A 20,614-nucleotide genomic window follows, 5' to 3' on the forward strand; every position below is an offset into this window, starting at 1 on the left:
CCGGCCACCACAGCGCCAGTGCTTTACGTGCCAGCCGCTTGTACCTCGGAAACCACCTTCCAGGAGAGTGGTGGCCCGTATCCGCTTCTGCCCGCACCACTCATATTCCTCAAAGCGGTTGCTGTTTTCATGCTCGATGTCCACGGCATCATCCTCAGCCACACAGGAGCCTTCCCTCTGTGAAGAGCAGAGTGGGATCATGCGGGTCCCAGGCCACCACTACCTGCTCCCCCGGATCTACCAAGGAAGGCACAACCCTGGGCCCCAGCTTTGGTGTGCCAGATGGGCCCCCAGCTCTAGGGCTCCTTGCAAGGAAACCAATCCAGAAGTCAAAGAACCTGGGCCTCTTCCCAGTGATTTTCCACCGGAGGCCCAGGGGAGGAGTGTATGCGTGAAAGCAAAGGAAGAGGGTGAAGAACAGAGAGGAAGAAGCTGCTGAGACCACAAGGAGACCCCAAAACCTTTTAAATCTGGGGGCAGTCAGCAGCTAGTGTCAGGGAAGCAAGGGGGGAGGGGAGAAGAGATAGGTAGTGATGGCCCCTCTACCTTAGAAAGGCAGTGCTCCACATGCCTACTCATCTCCTGCTCCGATCCTGCCAGGGGGCGGTTGCACAGGGGACATACCTGCCCTTCATCTTGCTTCCTCCGTTTCATTTTCCCAATCCGAGCTGCATGGAGAAACCGAAAACAAAGCACAGAACAGGCAGACGGTCACTGTAGCTCCCAGGGTCCCAGTGGAGCTGACATAGTCTGACCTCTTGCCAGCCATTAGCCCTTTTGTTCAGTGCCTGATCTGGCCCTCATTATGCAGCACCCTCTGCTCCCTTGGGGACTGGGCCTTGCCCAAGAGCACCTGGGGAAGAGATTAGTGCTAGGCCAGCGAAGTGTCGACTCTTTGGCCACAGATGGCTCAAATTCAAGCCATACCTTCCTACTTGCAGTTCTCAGTAAGTCCAATGAGCAAAGACTCTCCAAGTTGTTAGGTATCTGCCCAGAAGGCCAAGACCATGGGCTCTCTTACAGAACATCTCTTAGCTAGAACCCAAGGTCCCTCCAGGGAGCAATTTGTGCTGCTGTTCACGCATCAGCTAAAACCCCTTTCGTTCCTGGGCCAAGGGCCCTGAGGCATAGCCCTTGGTGTCCTACCTAGAATCCCTCAGGAAGATTTTTTTCTCATGTCCACTGGTCCCATTTTTTAAAAAAATTTTTATGGAATGCTTCATAAATTTGCATTGCATCCTTGTGTCTAGGCCATGCTAATCCCTGTATTATTCCAATTTTAGTATATGCGCTGATTAAGAAAGCACTCCACTGGTCCCATTTAACAGAAGAGGAGACTGAGGCCCAGTCATAAAAGTATAGAGGATCTGAGTCAGAGAGCCCAGGGTACCTTGAGAGGACAGCCTTCACTGTGCCTACCCAAACCTGTTCCATCATTTCTAATCAGTGCAGGGGCCTGGCAGGCCCCCGAGGCAGACGGCTGCTTGCCATGCTGTCCCGCAGGGGGCTCAATTCCAAAGTGCACTCTGTAAGCCCACAGCACTGCTAATTAATGCTGAGAGATGCAATCATTTCTAATTAGCTCACTAATCCCTCTCTGCAGCCCTCCTGTCACCGAAGCAGGAAGGGGTCAAAACAAGGGACTGCCACCCTCCCTGTGCAATAGCAGGAGCACAGCTAGCCACTCTGAGATCAGACTGATTGGGGGCTGTGGGAGCCAGCCAGGGAGAAAAAGGTTCCCAACTGCAGGGCCAGGAAAAACTTACTCATGGATATTGACCCTGGTGGGAAACTCGTGAATGCAGTTTAGAGAGGGGGGCACAGGTGAAAGCTGATGTTACAATTTAGAACTTCAGCTCTGTATTAGGCTCACATCAAATACCTTACACAGGTAGCTCATTTAATTCTATATTCAACCTGAAGCAAGGCTGCATTACCCGTTTTAATAGAAGACACTTAAGGCTCAGAGAGAACAAGGCACTTGCTCAAGTCACTAAAAAATGGCAAAGACAGGAGAGATCAGGCCTGACTCCATAGGTTAGAACGCTCTCCTAAGAGTACCACACCCACCCCCTGACAGCAGCAACGAAGACTGATCCATGATGTGCTAGGGCACTAAGAATACGCACACGGGGACCTACCTCTTGCCTGTTGAGAGTCCGAGGCAGGGAGCTACTCCAACTCCAAAATAGTAGCTCTAGAAAGACCCAAATCAACAGGAAAGCCATCACCCCACCAGAGACGGCATGGAGTTTGAGAAATCTTGGTCTGTAGCCTGGCCCGTATCTTCAATTTCCTGGGCTCTCACTACAGGAGAGAGGACTATGTTCTGTGCCCTCCTTGGTTTTGTAGACAAAGATCTAGATCCCTTCACCTTGACTGTCCTAACGCTTGGAATTTCAGGCTTGAGCCACCCTGGCACACTGCGGCCAGGGCTGGGATGGAGAAGGGATGCTAGACATCAGAAAGGCGAGGGACCTTGACGGTTCTTGAAGCCCATATGGAGCAATGTGCCAATACAAAGTGCCTATGACAGACACTGATGAGCAGATACAGAAACGAATCTTACAGAATTGCCAAGGAGAGCATGATACTGGATGCTGTTCTTGCCCAAGCTGCCCACGGACAGACGATGCCCTGTAATCCCAGGAAAGCACCCTGATGGGTTGGACCACATCTAACATTCTCAGAGAAGCAAGGCAGGTTTAGTTTAACTTCCCACTCATCCTGTAAGTCCTGAACTAAGCTTACTAAAGTGTAAGTAGGGAAAGGTCTGTGTTTGCTTAAGGAGGGAGCAAGATATGGTCACAGAAGCACAGGTTTTGGAGGTAAACTTCAGTTTAAATCACGGTTCAGTTACATCCCAGCTGCGCGATTTTAAACAAATCACCTTCACCTCTCCCATCCTCAGTTTCCTTATCTACAAAACGTGTTACCACTTTCTTCTCAGAAGGATTATGATAATGATACTTAACATGGTGTCAGGCCATAATGAATGCTTTCCCCTTCCCGGATCAGGGCTCAGCCAGGCAGCAGAAACCAAGGGGCAGGAGCAGGGGATCTTGAATGTCCACAGCCTCACTCATTTACCAGCTGGCCCAGAGACCCTAAGCCCCTTATAGCCAACACCCAGATATACCACACCCTAGTCAGCACAAAAAGCTAGGTTCATCCAATTGTGTTCAGCAAATAGTAACGCTCCAGAGGTTTGAATCCAAAAGGGGGGGGGCACCAGGTAGTGCATACACGACGTGCTTTGAGAGAAGGCCTCTAAGAGCTGTCGAGCCCACGCTGATCACCTTTGTGAAATGTGGGCCGACTGATAACTCAAAGAGCCCTGGGATGAGTTAGTTCCTGTTGCCGTGGGAACTCCAGATCTCACTGCATTGTCAAGTCTCAGCAGAGAGGCTGTATTCACACTACTGGGCACTGATTAAAAACTGGAAGAAAAACATTCTCAGCGCCCTGCCGGCTCGTACAGTGAGGTCCCAGCAGTTTGCAAATTCAAAGCTGAGCTCCCAAGTGGAATTGTGTAGCTTGTTCCTCATTCTCTGGTACTTATTGCCCGCCAGGGTTCCTGAAGGCCTTTAGAGAGGCGTGGGCAAGAGCTGGAACCATAACCTCCATTAGACAGACGGGGAAACTGAGGGCGGCCGCCTTGGTCAGCACATTCTCAGGCGCTGTGACTGCGACGAAGGCAAATGGCCCCAATGTCGAAGAGACCCAGGCAACCCTGGAGCTGCAGGCAGTGAGGGAGGGAGGAGGCCGGGGGTGGGGCGGAGGGAGGGGCCGGGCAAGACTCACCATTCAGTCGGGTCTGCCGGTTGGCTCGCACTCGCAGGAAGGTCTGGGAGAAGATCCCGGGCAGAAGCGGAAAAAAAAAAAAAAGAGAGAGAGAGAGAGCGTCAGGCGCGGCCTAGAGCCCTGGCCCCCGCCCCAGCACTGGACCCGGGTCCCGGCCTGCCCCGCCCCAAACAGCCCGTAAACAAACCTACTTCCTCCCTCCCGCCGGCCCCCCTGCTCCGCCGGCCGCTCCGGGCCCTCGGCATAGCCGCCGGGGGATGCTCTAACGGAACCCCGTCGCCACCGCACGGTGCCGCCCCAACCCCGGTCTCTGGCGCTCCGGGCCCTGTGGCCGCCTGGCCGGCGAGGGCGGCGATGCGGGCGGATTCCCCCCGGCTGCCCGGCGGCGGCGGCACCTCAGCTCCCACCGGCGGCGGCGGCCATGTTGGCCCTGATCACGTGAGCCGCTGCCGTCGCGCGCCGGGGTGAAAGTTCACGATTGGGGAGGGGGGGCGGCCGGACCAGGACCAGGAAACAGCTGCTCCTACTCCGGTAGTAACCGGCTGGGGCCGCCCTGGGGTCCCTCCCGCCGTCCGCAAAGCCAACCCGCCCGAGTTTTAGCGGCCGCCTGGTGCTCCCACCCCGCTCCACGCCCCCTGCCAGCCCCCTTCCGCCCCAGAGCCTCAGTCCGGACCCTGGCCCCCGTCTCCCGCGCGGGGAACGGTTTGGTGGGGAGGAAGCGTGTGGATTGCGGGTCGCCTCTGGGCGATTCCACCGAATGTCCCAAACTGTCCCTCCCCCAGCCCGTAGCCTTTTTGTAGTCCCGCTGTTAGAGGATTCCCATTTCAGCTCTCTGTCGGACAGCCCCTGGAGGTTTCACAGGCACCTCCCGCCAACGCGGCCAACTCGAAACTCGACATCCCCCCAAACAGCCGCTTTCCTCCTGCGTGCTCGGTTCGGAAGTGGATACCACCATCCACTCAGGTGTGCCCACACCGGAAACGTGAGAGGTATCGTTGGCCCCACCCTCCGTCATTCCTCACACTCAGTCCAACTTTAGATGCCGGAGAGTCTATCTTTAAAGGTCTCTTAAATGTTCTCATCTCCACTTCTGTGTATCTCTTACTCATCTTTCCAGGCCTAAGCAAAAATATCTTTTCCTCCCGTTAAAGTACTTCCATCTCTGTCTTCGTTGTAGCTCATAAAAGTTTTACGGTGGAGTGCCCACTCCAGGGTTGGGGCCATTTGAGGCGGATGGGTGAACCCAGGGCCCTGCATAGCGCTTGGCATAGCATGTTTCTTCAGTGTCCTGGATGTCACTGCTCTAGATCATGGTCTTGGGAGCTCTCAAAATTTGTCGCTTATCTGGCCTTCTGGTCTTCAGTTTCTCTCCCTGCGACCCATCCTTCAGACTACGCACAACGTGATATTTGTATTGTACAAAATTGACCCTGTCTTCCTCCCCCCCTCCACTTCTTTAAATCCTTCAATGGTTCTCCACCTAGGAGATCTGCGGCATGGCATACAGGCCTTATGTGACCTTTCTTCAGACTCTTTTACCACTTTTGCTCTCTCCCTTTGCCATCTTGACACTACCTTTGCAGGGCTAACTGTAGTTCTTTGAGCACTCCATGCTCTGGACTCTGGACTAGATTATCCTCCAAGCCTCCATATTTGCTGCTTGGTTAACGGTTGTTCACCCTTCAGGACTGTGGAAGGCTTCACTTTTCCCCAAAGGTTGGGTTAGTTGCCTCCTCTGACTTTTCACCATCCCTTGGCTTCCCTCTGATCTTGTATATTGTGATTATTTACATGTGTGTCCCTTCTACTGGGGGTGGGGTCATCTCTATCCAGTCACCTAGCACAGGGTCTAGCATGCGGGAGGTATCAGTGGAAAGGGGAGAAGGGTATTTCTGAGGGAATCCCCTGAGACCAGTGCAGGGCTGGGAAACAGTCAAGGATTCAGGGCCAGAGAGATTCCAGTTCAAGTTCTGACTCTGTTACTCCTCATTTATGTGTTCCCAAAAAAGTCACATCCCCTCTCTAGGCCTGTTTCCTTAGCAATAAATTGGGGGCAACGAATCCTAGCCTGCACACTTGCTATGAGGGTAAAATGAGGTTGTGTTTAAGGGGGTTAGGTAACCCAGCAGGGGCTATGTGAATGGGAATCCAAACCAGAAACCAATACCTCCTGCTTTCAAGACCTAGTCTGATGATTTAAAAAACAAAAAACAAAAAACTCCAACATAATTGACCAGCCAGTACGTGCCAGGCGTTGTGTAAAGATCAGAGGATGGGATACCCAGCTAGTCCCTGGGGTGTTTTCAGCATCACCTACTACCAATTCCCTTTGTATTTTATGTGCTAACAAAACTGAACTGCTAGCGCGCCCCCACATACATCATTCTGTGTTATTACACCTCTATGCCCTTTGCACACCTGGTTGCCTTGAAATGGCAGACCTCCTTCTTTGTCCACCAAAGTGAACTCCTACTTCTCCTCTGACACCCTTGTTAGCTCTTCCGTGAAGCTTGCTCTGATTTGCCCCTCTTTACACTGTGCTGTCCCAGAAACTTATTTCTGACTGTCACAGCACTTAAAACACTGGGCTATAATTATTTAATTGCAAATCTAACACCTTGAAGGCAAGGACACTGGGCTGAGCATGTTTGAGTACAGGAAGGGAGTAAAGAAGGATGAGACAAGATCCTTGCCTTGGAGGAACTCCCAGTCTAGTGAAACAGTCATGCTCAATCCATTGCCATATATTAAATATGGCCACAACTCTTTGCAGCTCCTTCTGTCAAGAGCTGTATTTCCTCATCCCTTGATTATGGGTTAGCTTTGTGACTTGTTTTGCCAAGTTGATGTGTGAGTTCCAGAGTCTAGGCCTCAGGAGGGTTTGCAGTTTTGGCTCCGCCCTTTTGGTGCAACGCTGCCAAGTAAGGAAGCTGATCTAACCTACTGGAGGATAAGAGGCCACATGGAAGACAACCAAGGCATCCTGGTCTCCCAGAATGTGAGGCTTTCCAGCCTAGTCAATCCTCCAGCTGAATGAGCTGCATGAATGAGGAAAGGCCCAGTCAACTGAAAAAAAAAAAAACCATGAGAAATAATACATTGTGTTAAGCCACTAAGTTTTGAGTTGGCTTTTTATACATCAGTAAATAATGGAAACATAGCTAAACAGGTGATCACAATATAGTATGGTAAGGGCAATCATAGGAACATACAGGGGTCATGAGAAGAGATAGCTAATCCAGAAAGGCTTCCTGGAGGAGATGGTATTGGGGCAGGATATTGAAGGATAAATAGAAATGTGAAGGCGTGGGGTAAAATCGTCCCACTAGAAGAAATAGCATATGTAAAAGTGTGCAGGCAAGAATGGAATGGCACAATCAGGGAGGGAGTGGTTGGCATTAATTCCATGGAGGGCAGTAGCAGGAATGGCAGCTGGAAATACGAGTTGAACTTAAACCACAGAAGACCTCGGTGCTGTGCCTTTGCCCGGTGGTAGTTCTTTTCCTAGTTCGGCAGGTACTGAGGCTGAATGCTGTGACCAAAGTAGAGAAGGTGGTGGGATGCCCCGTAAGGGCAGGGCTCCGTCCATCCCTTTGGAGTGGACTTTCTGGTACAGAGCCTTGTCTCCCAGCAGACCAGAATTCCCTGGGGTTGGGTCATTTCTCCACTTTACACTAGGGTTGTCTGGGTGAGAGCAATGTTTCCCAGGGGCTGGACTGGGCTGCCTTTCTCAAACTGAGGTTTATGCGAGTGGGGATCCTTCCCCAGGGCTAGCACTTTGGGCTATGCAGTTTGAGTCCCATATAGAGACACCCAGCACAGGAGATGCCCATGGAGGTTGGTGTCCACTCCCTTCCCTAAGCCCTGTACCTTGATGCCAGGCTGTATCAGTTGGGAGGAAAGGGGGCCCAAGGAGAACATCTCTTAATTCCAACAAAGGCTTCCTGTGTGCCAGCAGTGACCCAGGCCCTTTATCTGGGATTATAGGTCCCTGCTGCCTTGTCTTTCCACATCAGATCAGGGCTCTGAGTCAGAGCTGTTTTCTCCTTTCACACCGGGGCTCCCTGAGAAGCCCTAATGCCATTTAGACAAATGTTTCTTGGAACAGGGCCCCGTTTTCTTCCATCTGACTGGGGCTCCCAAGGGCAGGACTCTGTCTCTCTTCAGACAGATGCTTCTGGGGGGGTTCTTTCTCTTTCCTATCACAAAGGAGATCCATATAGAGCTAGGATGTTACCCTCAGGCCCCCTCTTGCTGTGATCTTTGGGACTGTGTGATTACTCCCTTCCTGTTTGCCGAAGGCACTCACAAGCAATGCCTGCCTGCCTCTCTCTGGGTCTGATACCAAGGTTTGGCAGGATTGAATAGTTATTTGCTCAAGGGATCCTGGTTTTGAAGTCTGAAGTCTTCAGGGGATTTGGGGCTATGTCTCTGAGTCCCTCATGAAACGAAACCACATAGGATACGTCTTGATGAACGGGACGCTTCAGACGTGCTCAGAGCTCACCAGAACCCAGGTGACCTTGGCATCACTCTTTAAAACCCATCTGTTGAAGGCCCATTCCCTGACACCTGTGCCTTGTAGGTTCAGTTAGGGGCACTGGACGCAGAGGGAACCAAATACAGTTTCAAGGAGGGGAGGCGTTAACCCCAGGCAGGCCCCTCTGAGCTCTCATCCACGTGAGCTTCCTTCTGGCGCTCACCCACCCCCCGCTCACCTGGTATCTGTCTGAGTGGTGCAGGTCGTCAGTGGCGGAGGAGTGTGGTGACGCTGTTGGAGACTCTCCTTCTCTCTTGATGGAAGCAGACAACAGGAGGGACTGGAAGGAGAAAAAGAACATGTCGCCTCAGGCCAAAGGAGACCTGCAGTCAGTCAGTCCCCTTGAGTCCCTAGTCCAATGGAGCTCCGGGGAGAGGGGCAGAGGGGAAGGCAGAGGGGTAGTCTCAGCCACTCTTGAGACTCTGAAGGCAGGCAGGTGTTAGGGCCCCAGGGGTGTGGCTGTGGGAGACGAGGGTGTGACCTGATTCTAGGAATGGGTAGAGACCTCCAAAAGGGTCCGAACCTCCCAGACTCCAGGTAATCTCTGCCCCAGTGGGGCATGACTCCCTGCCCACTCCCAGTGGGCTGAGATTATACATGCTTTGTTCTCCCTTAGCAAGCAGGGACCCCCCCTGAAGGGTTGGGGGTAAAGCCACATAGCTGCTGCCCTGCCGGCCCCTAATACAGGCTGACGGCAGCCCTGCTACGGAGACAGTAAATTAAATAGTGTGTATGAGTTTCCCGCATGCAGCTAGGGATGTACGCTGGGTCCATTTATCCTTGCGCTGCGGCAGTGACCCCAGCAAGAACCCCAGCAGAACTCACCCCCCCACGTCAGTCCTGTGCGGCCTCTCCTACATGCGCCTGCAGTTTAGATTAATAAACTGTCTGCTTTACATTGTGTGCGAGCGCCACAATTCTAAATACCACATGGCACGTTCAGCCGGCTTTTGCCAAGGCCTGTTCAGCTGCAAACGGGGGGCCTGGAGGCCTGAAAGCAATCCCTACTTCCTTCCCCCACCCTCTCCAGCCTGCACAGCTCGGAGCCGGAAGCATACAATTCCCTAGGAGGCCTCCCCAGCCTAGAAACCATGCCAAATCGCCAGTGACAGCCCAAAGAAAGCAATTTGGGAAAGATGGAGCAGCCATTTATCCTTCATCTCCGACCGAGCCTTAGGATGTGACCCGCATGCGGTGGCCAAGCTGCACATCCTCAGGCAAGGGCCATGGGAGGGGAGGGCAGCTGCTGGCCTGGCAGGGCTCCCTGACTCAGCCTGTCCCGAAGAGCTGGCGGAGGAAAGAGCCTGGGCAGGGCCTGCAACTTGGAGCCCTTTCTTCGCCCAGCCAGACCCAGTGCAGGCTGAGGTGGGCTTTCAGGCGATGTCCTTCTCCTTCTCTGGTCCCAGGGAGGATGCTTGGGGGGGGGGAACAATGTGGGGGTCCCTGTCCCCCCCCCCCCCGAGAAAGCTCGCTCTTGTATGCGTTCTCTCTCTCTCATTCTCTCTAGGTTAGAAGCCCTGAGAGGCCCCAGCATTACACCTGGGGCAAGCAGAATAAAAAAAGGTCACTGGCGCTTTTTAAACATGGACCAAAAAGCAGTAAAATGTGTTTTGAAAAAAAAATCCCGGCATTAAATCATGACTTTTTGCCTGGCTCTTCGCCTCATTAAAAGTGGCCTTTTGGAAGGTAAAATTATCATTGTAAGCGATAAGATCTTTAAGAAAATAATTCACGGCTTCTTCACCCTTTAATATGATAGCCGCCACCGGCTAATTTTTTTCTTAATGGCAATGAGGCCATCAATCTTGTCTAAGGCCCCCTTGCCCTCTCCTCCTCCTCCCTCCCTCCTTCTCCCCCGTCCTCTCAGTCTCTGGCTTGAACCTTCTACCTCACGCCTCTTCCGCCCATGGCCCGCTTCCCTAAAGCCTCAGCCACAGGCAGGGCATAAACCCTGAAATGGTCAGCTTTGGGGGCATGAGCATGAATCTGGAAGTGGGCGAGCCCGGGTCCTCGCCTCTGAGTCCGATTATCAACATGCCTGTGTCAGTGGTGGCAGGATCCACACGTGTTTTGAGACTTCCTGTGTGAGTCTTCTGACCTCAGTTGTATACGCATCTGCGTCTGTGCGGGGCCAGGTATGGACGTGGATGGCATCTGTTTGTCCTTAGAGCACAGGCCTCACTGGGGTCCGGTGCCTAGCCCTGACAGCCACGCTCCGGCGTCAGGCGTCGGGTGGCCGCGGTCGGCCTACCTTCCTTGAGCATGACCACTGAATGCTACAGGCGGGTCCAACCTCCACGAGCGGGGCTCCCCACCTGCATGGTCCGTGGCTGCGTGGCAACCCCCACCTTTTCTCTTTAGGGCTGGAGGGCTTTGCTTCCTTGGACAGGGCCTACATCTGTCCCTGCCCCGCCTCTGTCCAACTTTCTGTGTTGAGTGATTTCCTGAATGAAAGTGCAAAATCCACTCCCACCCCTTCTAAGGCCTCCGGGGGAGCTGGGCCAACGCTTGGGGGTCGTCTTATTGCTCCAGCTCCTTTTCTCCAAACTACCCTCTCAGGTGTCGCCAGTGCCTTTAAGGCTTCTCAATGCAATGGCCCCCTTCTCCAGACTTCCTCTCTTCGACTGCTGACCACCCCGTACGTTTTGGAACTTTTTTCCCCTAGGAGTCTGGGGTACCAGGCTCTCCTGGGCCCCTCCTAACTTGTGATTGTTCCTCCTCTGCCCCTTTCCTGGTGCCCGTATCTTATCTTGACCCCCCAATGCAGGGGGCCCCAGAGTCTGTTCTTGGCTTTTGCTCTAATTTCTCTGTGCACTCCTCCTGACTGATTTCATCCATTTCTGAAGCTTTAACACGCACTCCTCACTCCCTATAAAAAGGGCCAGGGATTCCTGCCTTTACGAGTCATTTTGAGAACTCTTAAGAAAGGATGGTGCCTTACTGAGGGTGAGGAAGGGGACACTCAGTGAGTAGGGTCTAGTTCTTCTCCCCAGGTCCCCACTCCCTCAAAATCATTACCTTTGAGGAAGCAGTACCATCCGCCTCTAGGGCCACTTATGGGAGTTCTTGGTACAAATCCTGTCATTGTGCTAAGTCTTCTCTGGCCCCTCCTTCGTGCGAGCTACTTGCCCTTCATTTTTCCTTTCTCCGTCTGATGCTCTCAAACCTCTCTCCCATAGTTTCTGATTAGAGGGGGCAGACTGACTCCCCAGATGAGCCCAGCATCCTCCCTGGCTCCCTGCTGCGCTCCGGACAAAGTACACACACATACACACACGTGCACACACACACATACACCATGGCCTGGCTTCGAAGGCCTGTGCACTCTCTGTCTCGACCTGCACTTCTGTATTTTTCTTTACCTGCAACAGCTCAACTTCCTCCTCTGAGTCTTAGTGGCTGAGTCCCCTATGCCCCCAGGTCATTCTTAGCTTTGACCCCTGTCCTGACTGGAAGAGGAAGAAGTCAGATGAACATACCCTGGCTTACACTCAGACTACATACACATGCGTGCGTGCGCGCACGCACACACACACACTCAAGCACACAGGGCAGCCCTCGGCCTCAGGCTGACAATCAAACCCTGGAGACAGTTGGGGATCCAGGAAGAGCTCCTTTTCCTCAAGAGGAATTAGTTATGGGTAGGCTTAGGTTAGGATGGGTAGGAGCGAAACACACAGTTGTCCACCTACCTTGGGGGTGCCTGGAGCCATGGCATCCTTCAGAAGGGGATTCTTGCTGCCAAGAAAGAAGAAAACAGGGTGACCATCCCACTTGCTGCCCAGGGCATGCAAGAGAAGAATAGCAAGAAGACCCCAAAAGAGAAGGCACAGCTAGCTTAGCCGAGCCCCGTGCAGCCAAGCTCTACCAAGGCCATTCAACCCCAGCTGACCCTGACTAGCTGAGCCTCCATCGGGGACCAGTGGCAAGAGCTGGCCCCTGGGAGGGGAGCATAGACACTAGGCCTGTTAGGCTCCCTCCTGAATCTGAGGAAAGGGGCTTTACCTGACTCCTGGTATCAGCCCTGAAGATTCTGCATGTGCTGGATGCCCCCTTCCCTCCACCTCCTGTCCCCAGCCTGCTCTTAGCTCCTATGGGATTGGGGTGATGGAGCTGACATGGCTCTTGTCAATTCTCCCTCCAACACGCTGCAAACTGCGTTAGGCCAGGAATGATCTCCCCCTGATTCAATTTGTCAGCCCCAGGCCCTCCGGCATCGGGCGCGGCAGGCGGGCGGGAGCTGGGCCCTGAAATATGGTGGGCGGCTCAGAGCAGGCGGGGGCGGGGGGGCGGGAGGTGATGGATGGGCTGTGGGGGAGGCGAGGACTGTGTTTAATAACAAAATTGGTATGCAAGGCCACATCCCGCGCTAAGCATGAGTGATCCAGAGCCACAAAGTATTACAAATCCCTGCTAAACAGATGCTGACAATGGAACAAGACGTATCAAATCAGATCCACTTCAGAAACATTAATATCCCTGTTCCTGTCCCTCCCTCCCTGCTGCCCCCACTGTGCTCACCACATCTGTGCTCACACATTCATGCACGTGCACTCACACACACACACACACACACACACACACACACACACACACATACATGCATGTCCCTGCACAGATACCTACAAGCTACGCAGGTAGAGAACACCCACAGAGCCGTCTGTAAGGCACAAAAGACACACAGACACACACCCAAGGCAGAATGCGTGGGGCCCCCAGGGAACACCCACAGGGTGGGATATAGACACACCCTGTGAGCAAAGGCTTAGGCAGATTCAGGTAAGTCCTCGTGGTCCCCCAGGGGACATTTGGCAATGTCTGGAGACCTTTCTGATTGTCATCTCTGGGGGCAGGGAGTTTGCTACTGGCGTCTGGTGGACAGAGGATAGTAACCATCCTACAATGTATGGGACAGCCCCTCGAAACGAAGAATCATCTGGCCCCAAATGTCAATAGTGCTGAGGTTGAGAAACCCTGTTATAAAGGCAAATACACACATATCCACTGTCTGTAATTCTGTCAACAGCCACTCAGACCCATGTGGTCACCCCCAGAGGCTCAACATGTTGTGAATAAAGACCCATTCACAACAGTCACCCAGACGTGGGTGAAGAGCTGCTCAGGCACCAGCATCCACAGAAATACGTGCAGACGTGCAGACACCCACATGCACGGACATGCACCCAGATCCTCACACACCCACACATGCGGACACGTGGGGACACACCCCCACACAGACACACGCATCAGTGCAGAGGCCACGTGGCTCAGCGGCCGCGTGCGTGTAAACACAGAGCCGTCCGTCTGGGTGATCACACGGTGCGGGCATCCCAGCCTGGGAAGGACAGCCTGACCAGGTTCCACTCAGTTCCATTTGGTTCCTGAACAGTCCCTGTATTCCTGCTCCCTGCCAGGCCCTGATCTAGGCAACGGGGATACAGAGAGGAAACTGAGCTGCTCCTGAGGGGCAACGAGTTGGTGACTTCGTGGCTTTGAGCCTTCCTTCACTCAGTCAACAAGGACCGACATCCCGTTGCACCTGTGTCTGGACAGGTACAGAAATGAGGCAGCTACTGTGTAACACTGTTCTCACGGAACCCCTGGCCTGAGGTCTGAGCTTTGTCTGAGCAGGATCAGGTTGGGACCGAAAAGGAAAGAGTGAGCAATGATTGTGCGCCAACTGCGTGGGACGGGTCTAGCAGGTATGGGCCAGGTATTTTATATGTGTTCTCAATTTAATCTTCACAAAAACTTTACAAAGTTTACTAACAGAGGTTAAGTGACACCTCTGTGTTCACACAGTCCATGTAGGGTTCAGGGATTTGGGTTCCTGTCGGACCGAGTCCAAAGTGCTGCTTTTCCATGGCTCACACAGCTTCCCGAAGATACTCAGGGGTTAGGCTAGAGGACAGAGCTTGGAGTTCTTTTTCTCTGTCTACTTTGGGAACATGGCACTGACTCTGGGCTTTAGTTTACTCTGCTGGTGATTAGAAATGAGGACATCTAGGGTGAGAATGTCCAGCCTCTCCCTTTGCCAATACTCTTCCCCTCCCCTTAAGTTGGACTGATCCTGCCTCAGTCTCCTTCCCTCTCTCTGAACAAGTGCCCCCACCCCACCCTACCCTTCTGGCAACAACCTGATTACCTCCTATGGTGCTTGGTCCCCCCAGGGACAGGAGTCTGGTGAAAAGTCTGCCACCGAAAGGGGAGGTCCTAGCCTCGGAGCTACAGGCGGACTGGCTCTGCCCAGCTTACCGGCTCCTCTGCCTTCCGTCCCTCCCTGTTTCCACAGCCCGCCCCCAACGATTTCCTCCCTTCTCAGTCACTCGCTGCCTAGTGATCCATGGGTTTTAAATTATAACTGGGACCCAGGAAACGCGTTCCTAAGTACAATATTCATGGGCTGGGCTGACACTTTTAATTAAGGTGATTTACACTGAATTATCCTTGGAAATAAAGAAATGGTGTGCTGCCCGGGGAATAAACCATCATCACCAGCCGCCTTTGTAAGTTACACTTCGTTTTAATCTATTTGGGGAATTGTTTATCTAGTTCATTACCCAACCAAACACCGAGGCCGGCCTTAAATAAGGCTTAAGTGGGGGTGGGGGCACTGCCATCTCCATACCCCGCCTCTCTAGAGTCACCCAGCCTCCCTGTGGCTCCTTTCAGCACTTTCAAAGCACTGACCAGAGAGCTGGCTTCCCGTCCTAGAGGCCAGATCTCAAAGTGGTTTTGGAAGCCTCCCAGGAAAGGTCTCCAGGCTCAGGCCTCACCAAGCCACACCTCAGTTGCAGCTCTGTGCCATCTCTCCATGTCTACTGCTCTTTCCTTTCTCTGGGTGGAAACTCCTGCCTGAGGGCCACAGAGAAGTCTGGGGGCCACTTCCCACCACCCTCCAATCTTCAGCTCCCCTGTATGTTGCTGCCTGTCTGTCTGCACACATCCAGTCTCTACCCCATCACCATCTCAGAGACATCTTAGGCTTAGCATGCCCACAACCCTCATTGTCTCCTCCTTTCCTCAGAAATTTGCTTCTCTGCCATCATCACCCTTCTGGTCAGCCAGGTCAGAAAGCTCTTCCTAGTAAGTACCCTGTGAGTAATCACCTAAATTCTCTTCCTCCACCAGTCTCTCATCATTCCCACTTCTCTGTTTCCACAGCCACTGCCATTGTCCCAGGTCAGTGGGTCAGCTCATCATCTGTCCCTCAGACCCTGCCCACCCTCCTCATTTGCCTCCTAGCTTCTACCCCCAATTCATGCTCCACACTGGCCTGCAGAGTGATTTTCCTACACTTTCGCAATCTGGTCAAGTTTCTTGCGGCTAACCAATATTCTGACTCCCCAGTGCATCTAGGACAACCCTCCAGGCCTGAAAGCCCCCTACAGTCTGTCCTTAATCTAACTTTGCCCTCCATGTTCTAAGTAGCGGAGTCCTGGGGTCTGTTTGCGCTCCTGTGCAGGACTGAGAAAGGGGAGGCCGGGCTGAAGGAGGGTGTGTGGACACAGCCTCGGATCTTGAATGTAAAAATACTTTGAAAAGTAGAAGTGCTTTGCCAACAGGAGTTCTGACTCTTCTTCCTGTAGGTGTCTGAGTGCCCATGGACCTGTGGGAAGGAGTGTGTGTGTGTGAGAGTGTATCCATGTGTGCTGGAATGTGGGGGTGTACGGGTGTCTGTATGTCATGTACGCATGTCTGCCCGTGTCTGTAAAAACCAGTCAGCCCTAGTTGGGGAGCCGGGAGGTCCCTGCTTCTCTGTGTGAGTCCTCAACTGTGTCTGAAATAGCAGCCTGTGGGGGGGCGGGGGTTGGGGGGAAGTTGCTGCTCGGTGCTGTTGGGCAAAGGGAGGCAGAAGGCACAACACCAGGCCCATCCTGAAGACCTTCTGGGGGAGCAGCCATGTGGCAGGGACGGAGGGAGGCGTCCCAAGTGATGGACAGGCACCCTGCAGCAGCATCCACAGACTCCCAGCTAAGCTGTGGGAGGGGTGGGAGAGCAGAGGCAAAGGCGGGGTAAGAGAAGGAAGGGGAAAGTTGGATGAAAGAGAAGAAGAAGGGAGGGGAGCAGGGAGAAGGGAACATGAAGTGGAAGGGAAAGGAGAGGATTGGAGAGCTGGGGAGGAAGGCTCTGGCCACATGTCGTTGATGGGGGACGCCAAGGCGCACCCAAGCTCTGCCCTCCTGCAGGACTCAGATTCCCCGTCTGTGAAATGGCTGGTCAAAGGTCCCATCCGGCTCAGGGAGCCGGTGCAGGGACAGAGGAGGGAGGAGTCTCAGGAGCCCAGGTGCCACATCTTTTCCCAACTTCCGCTGCTCTCCTCCTGCCTCCCGGACAGCTGGCAGGGGCGGGGCAAGGGCAGCCAAGGCTGGGGCCCTCCCCGCGCACGAGCTACCCGGGCTCTGCGGCGCCCTCAGCCCGGAGGGAGCTGACACGCTCCTTGGGAATTTATCACGCACCCAATTACAATGTTAATTGGCAAGTTCCTGAAATCAATTAATTCGCAAATTTTTTCCAATTAAAAATCCAGATAAATCACGAGGGCGGCGGCTGCCGGTCCAGCCTTCAGTCCGGTGGGCGCAGCGGCCGCAGGGAGGGGAGGGCGGGAGAGGGGAGGGGAGGGGGCGGCGGGCGCGGCTGCCCTTGAACGCCTTTGCCGGCCGGTCGGACTGTCAGCGCGCCGGGCGCGGCGGGGCCGAGACAGATAAAACCATCGACCCGTCGCCGCCAGCGCTTCGGCTTTATCGATCCGACGGGAATTTCACTTGCTGTGCAGATCCCGCTGTCCGGCTGTCAGACACCGGGTGTGAGGGGGGGCGTGCCAGGGGTTAGGGGGTGCTGGGCTGGGCCTGGACGTGAGAGGCACAGAAGTGGGGGACACAAGACCCAGCTGTGATGGGCGGAGCAGATGTGGGGGCTCTGGGTGGGGAAACGGACGTGGGGGTAAGGGTGTGGAAGTAGGGGGTGCCCTGAGAAAATGTGGGGGCGCAGGGGGAATTGGTGCAGAATCATGGCTGGGGGGCACTTCTGTGGGTAGATGTGGATGCCCTGGGCAGTACAGGGGTGGGGCCACAGGGACTAGGCTCTAGTGTGGCCCCCACTGAGGAGGCAGAAAGAGCGGTTGGGCCCCCATTTTTCAGATCCTTAGGGGTCCACAGCTTTGACAGGGCGGTGCAGGTCCCTCCACACACCTCTGCCTCTAGTCTCTGTTCTTATTGAGGGGAAGTCCTCCATTGGAAGCAAATTACCCAGAAACCATCCCAGACAGCCAAGGTGTGGAACTCAACTGCCAAAAGGCTTTTTTTCCCCCTGTGTCCCTTTTAGGCCAGGCCCAGGTGGTGGGGGGGGGGGGGGAGGGGATCAGGGGTGTGTGTGTATGCTGGGAGCTTTTAAGAGCATGGGACTACAGTCAGATTGCTTGGATTTGAATCTTATCTTTACCACTTTACAGGCCGTGCAACCGTAGAGAAGTCACTTAGCCCCTCTGTTCCTCAGTTTCCCCATCTATAAAATGGAGTTAATAATTTTTTATTACCTACCCAGAGGGTTGTTGTGAAGATTAAATACATTAATGCAATGTAGAGTACTTGGCATATAGCGAGTGTTCAAACAGGATTATTATTTTGATCATTTGTACAGTCTTCTGTGGTAGTTTTAAGTATTCTCACAAATTCTTTGATATTCCTCCTGTCAAGAAGTAGAGCTTACAGAGTTTAATTCTCCTCTCTTGAGTGGAATACACTGGAAGCAACAGTGTATGATTTCTGAGATTAGATCATATGAGGCATTGTGGCGTCCTCCTTAGTCTCTCTCTGGGATCACTTCCTCTGTGGCAAGTCAGCAGCCATGTCATAGGGAAACCCAAGCTGTCCTATGGAGAGATCCATGTGTGGAGGAACCACCTTGGGAATGGCTCCCGAAGTCATCGGCAGACCTTCAGATGACTGCAGCCTCGGCTGACATCTTAACTGCAGCCTCATGAGACATTGAGCTGGAAGCCACTACTACCCACGACTACCCAACTAAGCTGTTCCTGAACTGATGGTCCATAGACACCGTGGATAATAAATGTTTGTTGTTTCAAGCCACTAGGTTTGAGGGTAATTTGTAACACAGCAACAGATAACTAATACTTCTTCCTTCAAAATTCAGCTCAGGCCGCCCCTCCCATAGGGGGTCTTCTCCGCTCTGTGCTGGGGTTGGTGCTTTCTCCGTGCCCCACAGGTCTTCCCATGGGGCAGCCTCTACCCCTCACAGGTTCCATGGCCCCACTCCCCTTACTCTCATGCAATGAGCTTCTGGGTGTGGGACCAGTTCTGGTTTACCTCTGGATCTCCTGCACCCTGCAAGGGGGATTAAGTGAGAAGGTAGAAGGAAGATCAGTCAAGTCTGATGACTTGGACTGAACAAGGGGTGGGTGGGGTTGGGAATGGTGGGCCAGGCTGTTCGCCTCTGGCAGACGTATCTTCCAGAGAGGGCTGCAACCAACCATGTCTCCTATCCCACGTGCTCTCCTATAATATGACCTTGCCACTCTCCCATCAAAAGGTGGGGTGTATGCCTGCTCCCCTTCAGTCTGGCTGGCTGATACTGCCTTGACCGATAGAGAACAGCGGAAGTGGCATTAGGTGACTTTTGAGGCTAGGTTGTAAAACGTGACCCAGCTTCCATCTCGTCGACTGGAACACTTGCTTTGGCGTCCTAAGCTGCCATGTAGAAAGTCCGACTACCCGGAGGCTGCCAGGCTATGAGCAAGCCCAGGCCACGTGGAAAAACCAAGTGTAGGTGCTTTGGTCACAGCCCCAGCTGAGGTCCCAGCTGATAGCCGGAATCAGTCACCAGACATGGGAGTGAAGGGGGCTCCAGCCATTGAGTCTTCCCAGCTGGGGCCCCAGACATCCTGGAGCAGACACAAGCCATCCCCTCTGTGCTCTGTCTGAATTCCTGAACCCACAGATTCCATCAGCGTAATGAAACGGTTGCTTTAAATTGCTAAGATTTGGGGTAATTTGTTACACCCCTGCTCTGTCCCTTTGATAATCTGGCTTTTCTACAAGGCCCTCAAAGAGGCTCCACCTGGTCCTTCAGGCAGGGAGAAGGGAGGTAGAGTTGAGGGGGGGTGGGGGTGGGGGGGGGACACCACCTGAGCTCACTCTTGATTGTCACCTTTCAGACCTTGAGATTCATAGAGACAATAGTGCTTACTCCCCTGGATGGCAGCACGAGGCCGCCCTTCTGGTCAGGCTGCCAGGCCCAGACCCTGCTTCTGCTACTCTACCCTGAGGCTTATCATGGCAGTGCAAGGCCCATGGCAGTGGCCCATCCCTTTCCAGCTCCTCTTGTGCCCTTTTGAGGCTGAGGCCCGAAGAGGGGTCACTCTCTTCCCATCTCCGAAAATACAGCAAGAAGGGAAAGGCATCACCATTTGGCTGGAGGGTCCAAGGACTGAAAGTAGAGTAGAGGAGAAAAACAGGACGGCCTTGCCTTCTGCCTAGAGGCTGGCGACCGGGCCAGGCGGCTGTTCCCGGGCCCTGGTGTCTGGAACCCTGAGTGGAATCATCCAGCAAGCAGGCTCCCCTGGTTAGTGGCTTACCTGGCAGGCAGCTGGGCCAGCTGTTCCAGTTCTTGCTCCATATGCTCCTGCAACTCACTGGGCCTGAGCAGGACCTGGCAGATGGGGCAAATAGGGGCCTGGCTGTCAAACAATGCTGCTGCCTTTTTCTTACCTGGGGAGGGAAGAAGAGACAGACAGATAAGCTGGGCTAGTCTGTGGACAGAAACCCAGTGTCCCAATCCTCCAGTCCCAGCCTGCTGCTTCCCAGTGCTTCCTGGCCTAGAGGCGGGTTGAGCCCAAGGGTCTCAGAGACCATGACCATTCACTCTTCTCTGTGGCTCGGGGCCATGAATGGCACCTCCTTAGCCAGCCGCCCCTCTGGGAAATCTATCGGGACACAATGCTCTGTGCAACCAAAGCTGGATCACTTCATTTCATACAGGTTAGTGAAGGTCTTGGTTTAATCATCCCATCACCCAGAATATTCAGTGCCCCCTCTGTCTCTCCTTTCCTCATTGCTTTCATATTCTCCAAATCTGGAGAAGGAAGAAAAGAGGGAGAAAGGGGATTCATTCCTGCAGTCATTCAACAAACATGGTCTGAGGTCTACGCTGAACCAGCCCCAGGGCAGAGCAGTGGGGCCACAGAATATAATCAGATCTAGTCCCTGTCCTCGAGGCCCTCACAGAGTGGGAAAGCCCAGAAAGGACCCATGT

The 20,614-nt window shown here is 53.6% G+C and overlaps 1 protein-coding gene, 1 long non-coding RNA gene and 1 other non-coding gene across 7 annotated transcripts in view; 1 reads left to right on the forward strand and 2 right to left on the reverse strand.

Annotated features, from left to right (window-relative positions):
* The window catches only part of RNF220 (ring finger protein 220), a 219,558-nt gene that overhangs the window by 15,012 nt on the left and 183,932 nt on the right, over window positions 1-20,614 (reverse strand). Inside the window, exons 3-8 of one of the 2 annotated variants that reach the window (XM_026498257.4) lie at window positions 19,938-20,070; window positions 12,037-12,082; window positions 8,523-8,624; window positions 3,805-3,847; window positions 625-668; window positions 45-177 (exon numbers count right to left, since the gene is read on the reverse strand). In XM_026498257.4, the coding sequence (XP_026354042.1) occupies window positions 45-177; window positions 625-668; window positions 3,805-3,847; window positions 8,523-8,624; window positions 12,037-12,082; window positions 19,938-20,070 (501 nt within the window). Of the gene's footprint in view, window positions 1-44; window positions 178-546; window positions 669-3,804; window positions 3,848-3,995; window positions 4,213-8,522; window positions 8,625-12,036; window positions 12,083-19,937; window positions 20,071-20,614 lie in introns of those variants that run through there. The other variant, XM_044383905.3, reaches the window with a different exon arrangement.
* LOC113254872 (U6 spliceosomal RNA) lies at window positions 1,199-1,307 on the reverse strand. The gene has a single exon (XR_003315993.2). It is a non-coding gene; the product is annotated as a U6 spliceosomal RNA (small nuclear RNA).
* On the forward strand, window positions 4,227-18,426 carry LOC130543477 (uncharacterized). Of its 4 annotated transcripts, none has more exons than XR_008958852.1 (3): window positions 4,343-4,793; window positions 13,759-14,046; window positions 17,796-18,426. It is a non-coding gene; the product is annotated as an uncharacterized LOC130543477 (long non-coding RNA). The 4 variants fall into 4 exon arrangements; XR_008958853.1 differs by lacking the exon at window positions 17,796-18,426 and adding an exon at window positions 17,485-17,637; XR_008958854.1 differs by lacking the exon at window positions 17,796-18,426 and adding an exon at window positions 15,372-16,893.

This window comes from Ursus arctos, unplaced genomic scaffold (genome assembly GCF_023065955.2).
Source record: "Ursus arctos isolate Adak ecotype North America unplaced genomic scaffold, UrsArc2.0 scaffold_12, whole genome shotgun sequence".
NCBI lineage: Eukaryota > Metazoa > Chordata > Mammalia > Carnivora > Ursidae > Ursus > Ursus arctos.